Source organism: Mirounga angustirostris, unplaced genomic scaffold (assembly GCF_029215605.1).
Source record: "Mirounga angustirostris isolate CCGP_5_RB_7025 unplaced genomic scaffold, mMirAng1.0.hap1 SCAF_1, whole genome shotgun sequence".
NCBI lineage: Eukaryota > Metazoa > Chordata > Mammalia > Carnivora > Phocidae > Mirounga > Mirounga angustirostris.
The window spans coordinates 140,604,695-140,614,660 of NW_026991709.1; the positions used below are offsets into that span (position 1 = coordinate 140,604,695).

Consider the following 9,966-nt stretch of genomic DNA (forward strand, 5'->3'; position numbering starts at 1 on the left):
AAAACACACATATTTATTTTTATTTATTTATTTTTTAAAACAAGTTTATTTAAAAAACAAGATGCTTGACTTGAAGGAAAAACTATCTAGGATTCATTTCTTTTAGAGTAATTTACCCCCACTTAAAAACAGATTGCCCTACATGTAACAGCTCCATACAAAAAAGTTATAAAATTGTCCTTGGTTTTACAATGATAAATGAAAAACATTAAAATTCGCCAATCGAACAAGGTATGCAAGGATTTTTATGTTGTTCTTTTTTTGTTAAACAGTGAGAGCAAAATAACTTACTGGAATATAAAGATAAGAGCTGACTGAGCATGCCACTAATGGAGAGGGGGATATTTTCACAGAAGCAGTATTTCCCCCATCCCATCTCCATTTGATGTCGATCAAAACATACCATTGGCCATTTAGTTTAAAAAATGCAATATGTTTGTGCACATACACAGTTACTTTATGTACAATAAAGGAATGGGGAAGGGGAAAATGAAAGAATAGAGAAAACTATACTGTAGTAGTCAGGATGTGGTGGAACCAAATTGCGGCTTTTTAATTGAGAATGTCTTCTTGGTCTGGAGGAATAGAGTTCTGGAGTAAAGTAGCAGGTTCCCTTTTTAGTAGACACCTCCTGTCTGCTGCTGGAACACATCAATTGTATCCTCAGCCTCCATTTCCAACTGTGCAGGTGTGTCTGTTTCATTGATTGGCTGCTCATCAAATCGGAATCTGATCTGCCTCCTTGACAAACCCTGTCGTTCACAATAGGCTTTCATTAGTTTACTAAGTGGTGTATGCTTCTTAATCTTAAACTGTACCACAGAACCATCCTGCCCTGCCACCTTCAAATTAATATGATAGTTGGTCTCAGTCTTGACTCCTTCCTTAGGCTTTTCGTCGGCCATGGTGAGTGCCGGAGTCTCCTCAGCTGCTGCTTCACATAAAACGTACCAGGTCCGCACCGAACAAGCACACAAGCAGCACCAGGAGCAGCAGAAACAACACACATATTTATATTGTAGAATTCTCCAAATCCTCACTGGTGTGAATAAAGTAGGAGTTGATTATTTTCCAGTGTTTCGTGCTTCACATTCCCTAGTTTGCCTGAGAGGTTGTGGGCTTGAGGTCTTATAGCACTTGGTTTATCTATTAACCAAGATGCTTTTGACCAAGACAACAACCCAAGGTCCAGCTGCAAGAACCAAGCCTCGTTGCTTCCTTAAATGTCAGAGAACAAGCTAAGAAAGGAAAGTATAACAGGTAAAGGTCAAAGTGGGAATGAGGCAAGACCATCTGGGTCTACTTCTTTGACCACTTGAGTTGCCTTGTGTTTTTGTTCCTGGATGTTGGCCAAATATCTGAAGAGTGAATTGGCTTAGCTCTGGGTGAAGCAAGAGTTGGGGCAGACACTGTGCCACTTGGTTTCACAGGAATATACATGATATATCTTTTTAAGGTTTGCAAATGGTGCTAGGAATCCTGTTTTGAGAGGTGTTCTCGCAGGAGAGTGGCACAGGATGTGTGGCCAAAGGCAGTCAGGAAACCTAAGTAGGAGACCAGAATGCAATGAAAAGAGGAACTCTCCATGCACCATCATTTACTGGCTGGATGACTCGGCAAGTTTTTAAATTTTTCTGTGCTTCAGTTTCCTAGAGATGGTAATTCCTACTTCATAGGTTTGTTGTGAAGATTCAAAGAGTTCATTCATGAAAAATGTTTTTAAAAGTATCTGGTACTAGTAAGTGGTCAATAAGTATTAGCATCATCAGGATCATTGTCTTTAAGAGGGTCACCCAAGTCCGTCTATGACAAATCTCTTTCCATCAGTTGAAGTCTTTGAAGGTAGATGTTAGAGATTGTTGGGCTAAAAAGTCTCATTCTTTCCCAAGGATTGAATGTGAGAAGAGAAGAGAAGGGGGAAGGGAAAGACATTTTCAATCCTGTCCAAAGGAGGGCCACCTGTAGGGGCAATGAGCGACTGAGACAGACAGTGTGGAGTGGACTGCTGGAAAATTCCTATTGGAGGGAGGGAAGAAGTGGGGCGGGAGTGGCCAAAGAGAGAAAACATTTCACCTGTGTCACAGGAAGCACATATTCCCCTGGTGGTCTCTGAATAAACCATGAAAGTTCCCAAGAAGGAGAATCAATTTTCATCAATTGTCTGGCTCACATGTCATCATATGACAATGACAGGACCAGTCCAGTGAAATTTTGCTGCTCTTTTTCCCCAACTTCTCTCCCAGCTGCTTTGACTTCCAGACTGAGTCAGCAATCTTGATGGGGGTGGGGAACAGGGATGAGGAAGGAGGGGTGGGGATGAAGGGCACGAATAGGCAGATTCATGCTGCTTCCCCCAGCTTCCTGTTTTCAGAACCCTTCAGAGTTCAGAAAGGAGAATGTTTTACCTTAAAATCATGTTCAAATTTTTTTATTATTATATGATATTATGGATGTTTAGCTACTAAACTTAGACAAGTTTTCTAACTTAAGATAACTATAAGCCATGTTGCTTTCTTCCTTCTTTCTTCTCTCCCTCCCTCCCTCCCTCTCTTTCTTCTTCTTTCCTTCCTTCCTTTTCAGAATTATTAGAAAAAATCACAGGACTACCTAGTCTCTGAGTTTTCATCCTGGGGCAGAAGGCAAGTTTCCACATTGAATGCATCTTAACAGGAGAGTAGGAGGCCTGAAAATAAAGATGAGGACAGATTACATGACATAACTTATCTTTGTTTAATATACTGGTTATTTTTAAAAGATTTATTTATTTATTTGAGAGAGAGAGAGAGGGTGTACTCCCGAGTGGGAGGAGGGGCAGAGGAAGAGACTTTCAAGCAGACTACCCCTAAGCAAGGAGCCTGATGTGGGGCTCAATCCCAGGACACTGAGATCATGACCTGATCTGAAATCCAGAGTAGGCTGCTTAACCGACTGAACCACCCAGGCACCCTGAGGATGAAATTTTTTAATGTCACTAAGAAAGAAGGATAATAAACCATGTGAAGACAGCTTTTCTTAACAGGATTATGCACATAAAGTCAATTGTCCACATTTGCACCACGTTATTTTATTCTGGTGTCACTGCTAGTTTTGAAGGATTTATATTTGACAGATGGTACCTAATGCAGCTTTTTTCCCCCTCACCTATTGTGAAGAGGAAACCATTGCCAAGATTTCACAATATGAAAATTGCTCCTGTTTCCTAAAGGGCAAAAATGAATCACTTTCTTTCTGGATTCCGAACAAGTTGGGAGGGCTCAGAAAGACATTGCCGTGGTTTACTTGCCAGAGTGCTGACATTCAATGCTGCATGTATTTCTGGGAGAAGATTTCTTGTTGTCTCCCTAGAATAGCCGGCCAGTTCCTAATGTTAAAGTGTTAAAGTTGGAGTCAAGTCATTTTATACTGTATAGATCTCTGTGCGTGGAGTTACAAAAATTTAAAGTGTTTTTTTAAAATAAAGCGTTTTGCAATGTGTACCAATTATTACTCTTCTACTCCTAATCTTAGCATTGTTAAGGAGTTCTTAGTTCATCTCCTGGTAGTTGAAGAAAGTAATAACTTGTTTTGAAAAAAAGAGATTGAAACATCAACTCAGTTTACTCTTGTTTTATCCAAATTCTCATTTTTTAAGACCAGTACAAAGTACTGCTTCCTTCAGAAGGCTTTCTTAATTTTCACTTTTAGCAACACATTACTCTTTTGGTATTGACTTTTATTTTCTCTCTAGTCTATTTTGTTCTCTTTGTCTAATTTATGTAGCATTGTCTTCTCAACATGTTTATATGCTTCATAATTTTGACTTAGATACTTATAAAATATCTATGATACAGATATCTGTGTACTATATTCTCATAACCTAGTACCATACCATACCAGGCATTTGGTAGGACCTCAGTGAGTCTAATTATGAGAGTGACATCTTTCTAGGGAATTAGAGTTAATGAGGAAACAGTTATTAATTAAATAGTTAGACTAAGGAAATAGTTCATAAGAACTGTTTGCCCTCTACTTCTGTTAAAGGGTCCCTCTCCCAGCCTCAATTCTGCCCCTTTTGATTCATCTGCCATGTGATGTCAGAGAACTTTTTTAAGCTGCACACCTGATTACGCCATGCCTCTGGTTAGTGGCTTCCCATGATCTTCAGGAGAAGAGTCAAAGTGTGTCATTGGCCCCCAGCGCTCTCTGTGATCTGAATGCCTAGCACTCTCCCAGGTTCTTTCCATTCTTTCCAGCACACACTTCAGCCCCACCTCAGAGTCCTCCTGCAGTGACTGTGCCGGAATTTACCTGGCCTCATTGGCTTTTCCCCCTCTATGAGAGGTTGAATTGTGTCCTCCATCCCCACTCATATGTTTAAGTCCTAACCCCAGTACCTTCAGAAGGTGGCTTTGTTTGAAAATAGTTTCACTGCAGGTGTGATTAAGTGAAGATGAAATCATACCTGAGGACAACAGGCCCCTAATCCAGTATGACCGGTGCCCTTGGAAAAAGGGAGAATTTGGACACAGACACGCAACCAGAAAGAGCATCATGTGAGGATTGCCGTGATGCTGTCACAAGTCCAGGAACCACCAGAAGCCAGAAGGCAGTGCCTTCAGAGGGAGCACGGCCCTGTTGACACCTTGATTTCAGACTGCAGCTTCCAGAACTATGAGACAATAAAGTTCTATTGTTCCCAGCCACCCGATTTGTGGCTCTTTGTTATGGCAGCTCTAGGAGACTAGGACACCTTCTTTATGCTCGGTGAACTCCTACCCACTGTTCCGTATTTGGCTCAACTGTCTCCTCTTTTGGAAGCTTCTTCTGACATCCCCACCCTCTCCTGCTGCTGAATTAGGAGTCCCTTCTGTCTCTTTCTTCACATCTTTTATATTTGACCATTGATTTCTTTGCTTGTGTCTCACCACGATCCGTGTCTTGTTCATCTCTTTGTTACAGCTCCTTGCTTCCACGTCTCAATACGTGTTATTGAACAAAGGATTTTTACCTTTTTGATGACTTTAGCAGCATCTCTATAGAGAAATATTTGTCTCAGAGGAATGTGGTGACATTAATTTTCTAGAGGGAAATCTAGAGATATAAAAAGCTGGAGTGAAAATAAATGATCAAGGTTACCTAACATCTCTAGAGCCAAGAGCAGTCTTCCACATTTGGGATTTAATGTCAAAACATTTTGGAGACTTCCAAAACCTCCCTTTTCAGATCTGTTTCGTTAGCTAGAAATGGCTTCTCATCTGCATGGGGAAAGAATCCAGAAAAGAACGAATAGGAAGCATAGGAAACTATTGAAGTTAGGGAATTCTGAGAAATTTAAATGAAGATTCAGAATTTAGACCTATCTTCTAACGTGAACTCTTTTTACCTCATCCCAAGAAACCCACGGAAGAGTGTCAAAATTTATTTAGAATGCATGTGAGTATGCTTTTTTCCCTAGCTCTCACTAGTCTGAATTTAGTCAACAAATCTTTGTATATGGGAGCTAGAATTTAAGAATCCTAAAGTGGTCCAATTCCAGGCTCTGCTGACGATAATATTGATACAATCTGAGTCACAATTCTAGTGCCATCTCCTAATACAAATTAGTAAACTTTCCATGATTAGCCCTGGGTACCTAAGCATTTTTTGCTGTTGGTCTCTTGGCCTCAGGAAATTCACTGTGGACCTAGTTGAAAAACAAAATGGAAAAGAGTGGAAGGATCACATTTGTGTCATAAGCAAATCCTTTATAAATCATCAAGAGACTGCAGAGATGGCCACAAAGAGATTTTGTCAAGGGTTTTATACAACTAAAATCAATGCATCCACTTTATCTGTTTTGAGCATACTAGGGATGCAACTGGAGATGTCACTAAGAGTTAGAGCTGCTCAGAAACCTTTAAGGTGTCAATTGACCATATTTTTAGGTGCAGAAATGTTACATGGACACACCACAGATTCACCAGTGATTTACTTTTAAAATCTGCAACAAATGGACCTGGGAATCTACAAGGGAATAAAAATATCATGAGAGCAAAGCTGAGTTGAAGCAGGGTAACTCAAAATCAATATTTTGCTTTTAAACTCTTAAGGGGAGACCCAGGAGGGCTGCACTCATTTTGTCCTCCTTACTTATTATCCTCAGAGGATGGGGTAAAAAGTGACAAGCCTGCTCCTTACTTCAGTCAGGACATTTTCTGCTAACAAGCCACTTGTTAGAATCCTTAGCTTCAATTTCCTAGAGAATGGCTTTTTAATAGCTAGGCTATCAGATGCTGGTTTAAAAAAAAATCAAACTTACTTTCCATATTATAAGTGAGGTTGCATTTGGAGAAGCAGACAAAGAATGGTCAATGTCAAACTTTTCCAAGGGCGCCTGGGTGGCTCTGTCAGTTAAGCGTCTGCCTTTGGCTCAGGTCATGATCATAGGGTCTCGGGATCGAGTCCCGCATCGGGCTCCTTGCTCATCGGGGAGCCTGCTTCTCCCTCTCCCTCTGCCACTCCCCCTGCTTGCGTGCTCTCTCTCTGTCAAATAAATAAATAAAATCTTTAAAAAAATATATTTCTTGGTATAGTATTTAGGGTCCACACAGGAAAACAGAAACTGCAATGGTTATGTTGGTAGAGAGAATTTCTTTCTTTTTTTTTTTTTAAGTTTTCTTTTTTTATATAAGCTCTACACCCAACATGGTGCTTGAATTGCTGACCCTGAGACGGCGAGTCACATGTTCCACTGACTAAGCCAGCCAGATGCCCTGTGAGAATTTAATATGAAGAATTATCTTCACAGATTGGTAATACTGAAAAGCTAGACAGTAGTGGTCGAGGTAGCCCAGAAGACAGTAACTCCAGGAGGCAATGATGACCAGAAAATTACCGGACCACAAAGAGTTAAACCAAAATGGGTTTTTATTTTTTTTAGGAAAGGGTATTAAATTATATTGCTCTCACCAAGTGCAAAAACCTTTTTTTTTTCTTTTCTTTTTCTGCTTTTTCAATTTTTATTTTTTATTTTATTTTATTTTTTTTAAGATTTTATTTGTCAGAGAAAGAGAGAATGAGAGAGAGAGAGCACAAGCAGGGGGAGCAGCAAGCAAAGGAAGAAGCAGTCTCCCTGATGAGCAAGGAGCCAGATGTGGGACTCATGACCTGAGTCGAAGGCAGATGCTTAACCAACTGAGCCACCCAGGTGTCCCTGCTTTTTCAATTTTTAAATGAACTTAAATCTATTCGCACATTATTGGGAATATGGATGTAAATGTATCTACTGGGTCAGATGTAAGAGGAAAACAATTTGGAGACCTCAGATCTAAAGAGAAACAAACAAGTAAACAAACATCTTGCACTGTGAACTGCATGAGGTCTTTCATTCACCGCTGTATCTGCAGCCTCTTGTACAGTGTGTGACCCAAGGCACGGGGTAGATGCTCTGGTCCCTCCATGTTGTAAGTGCTAAGGGCATGAAAGTGGCAAGGTATTATGGAAGAAGTCAGTAAGAGGGACACCCACAGCTGATCCGTGTGGTTAGGGAAGAATCCCAGAGGGACTAGGAAGAGGAGGAGGTAACTAGGCGACCACAGTATAGCAGAAGCTAAAGCCACCTGGAGTTCTCCTGACAAGTGCACTGGAAGGACACCAACCTGTTGAGATGGGGCAGGAATGGGGGAGCAATGAGGTGGGTTACAGTCAGTGCTACAGTCAGGATTTCCATCACTTTCCGAGTTAACCCACAATTTGATTTTTACTGGGGAATAACTTATTTCACTGAGAAGCTAAGTAATATTTACTACACAATAGTCCTAAGATGTGCATATAAATAAAAGTATTTCAAGGTAAGGAAGTGTTGGGTGAAATATGATAGGAATAGAACAATCAAGTGGGAGTTTGGAAAATGGCAAATTTCTTACCAGCTCTGGGATCAGATTGTACGTGTAAGGCATAATCAAGATAGATAGATGATAGATAGATAGATAGATAGATAGATAGATAGATAGATAGATAGTTAGATTCTGTAGGAATTTAAAGCAACTAAGGTATTTGCTATTTTAAATTATATAAGTGAATTCGTTTTTGTAAAAATGTGAACAGTACAGACAAAGCTAAGCTTCTTTACCCCACATTGAAATCCCACATCAAAATACCCTAACTTGATGTAAACACTTTTGGAGTTATGTTATGACTTTGATTTCTTTCTCTAGTTTTTTTTCTGTTCATTTATTTATTTTTTTTCTGTGCATTTATATACATATATATGGGCCTGTAGAAAAGTATAGAGTTATAGTGTTTTTTTTCTTTTTTAAAAGTAGGTTGCATCATACTCTCTATTTTTCTCCTACGTACGTTTTTTTCATTAACATTAATTCTTAAACAGTGTTTTATGCTAGTGATCTAGATCTAATTTAATCTTTTTAGTTGTGAAATATTTTCCAATATGGAAATAGTTCCAATATTTCCAAATGATTTCCAAATATAAGCATGTCATCATTTATTCCGTTCTCGTACTGATAGAAATTTAAGTTGTTTCCAGTTTTTAGCTTTTATCAACAATGTCACAGTAAACAAATTTCTGCTCTCATAGAATTTACTCTAGTTGGGAAAGAGACAATAAACAAAATGAAATGTAAAATACATAGGATATTAGAAAATAATAAATTGTCAGGAAAAAAATTAAGAAGGCTACAAAGTGTCAGATGGGGAGGTAGTTGTATTTTAGGTGAGGAAAGCCTTTATTGTGAAAATGATTTCTTTATGGCCTGAGGGAAGTGGGGAGGGACACAAGGACGTGTAAGTGACATGCTACATGTCTTTGCTACTCAATTGGGAATCTTCAGAATTTTTTTTTTTAAGATTTTATTTATTTATTAGAGAGCGAGCGAGTGAGAAACAGCATGAGAGAGGAGAGGGTCAGAGGAAGAAGCATGCTCCCCGCTGAGCCGGGAGCCCGATGCGGGACTCTATCCCAGGACCCTGGGATCATGACCTGAGCCGAAGGCAGTCGCTTAACCAACTGAGCCACCCAGGCACCCGTTCTTCAGAATTTTTGAAATCTTATCAGCAACACTAGAATTACTTGTAACATATAAGAGGCAACTTAAGTATTTTTTAATACTACTCTACTATAATAAATATGGCCTCCGTGTTTGCCAAATTGTATTTTCTATGACTTTGTAAGTTTTCCATTTTCTGCCTTGGTTAACCACCCTTTATTAGCATAATTAATTAATTAATTAATTAATTAAATACACTTCCTCAATTTTGCTAAGTATAATGAGCCTTTGGAGTCCCAGCTGAGACTCTGCATCAAGTGCTTTTATTTCATAGCTTTTTATATCCATATGAGGTTGACCAGACTAATTGAATTGAATTATTTCTACTTGTAGTATATATATTCTATCCATTCCTCTGGGAAAGTGGGTCTTGATGTATGGGGTCACGGACTTCATTGAGAATCTAATGAAAGCTATGAATTATCACCCTGAAAAATACGTATATTTTCATCCTCCTCTTCCCACAAGATTTTGCATCTGATAATAGTGGGTTCAAAGATATCCAGAAATCCAAGCATAGATCAGGTTACAGGGACCCATGATAAAAAAAAACAAAAAAACCAAAAAAAAAAAGAAAGCAACCTTTCTTAAACTCTAAAATTTGTTCCCAGTATAAAAATGACCTTTGGAGAACCTGGTAGCTGAATCACATATCATGGACCCTCTGAAGGACTGCCTTGTTTTACCTGTGCTTTTTTTTTTTTTTTTTAGATTTTAATTATTGGGGCGCCTGGGTGGTTCAGTTGTTAAGCGTCTGCCTTCGGCTCAGGTCATGATCCTGGGTCTTGGGATCGAGCCCCGCATCAGGCTCTCTGCTCCATGGGAGGACTGCTTCTCCCTCTCCCACTCCCCCTGCTTGTGTTCTCTCTCTCGCTGTCTCTCTCTCTCTCCTGTCAAATAAATAAAAAAAATAAAGATCTTAATTACTTATTTGAGAGATAGA

General features: G+C 39.3%; 1 protein-coding gene across 1 annotated transcript; it reads right to left on the minus strand.

Annotated features, from left to right (window-relative positions):
* Positions 1-355: 355 nt before the first annotated feature.
* On the minus strand, positions 356-905 carry LOC123834692 (small ubiquitin-related modifier 2-like). The gene has a single exon (XM_045863735.3). The coding sequence runs from the start codon at positions 903-905 to the stop codon at positions 618-620; it is 288 nt and encodes a 95-aa protein (XP_045719691.1). The 3' UTR covers positions 356-617.
* Between the last annotated feature and the right edge of the window lie 9,061 nt (positions 906-9,966).

Excerpts from the sequence above, each read along its gene's own strand:
- LOC123834692 (XM_045863735.3), bottom strand. The coding sequence starts at position 905 with ATGGCCGACGAAAAGCCTAAGGAAGGAGTCAAGACTGAGACCAACTAT.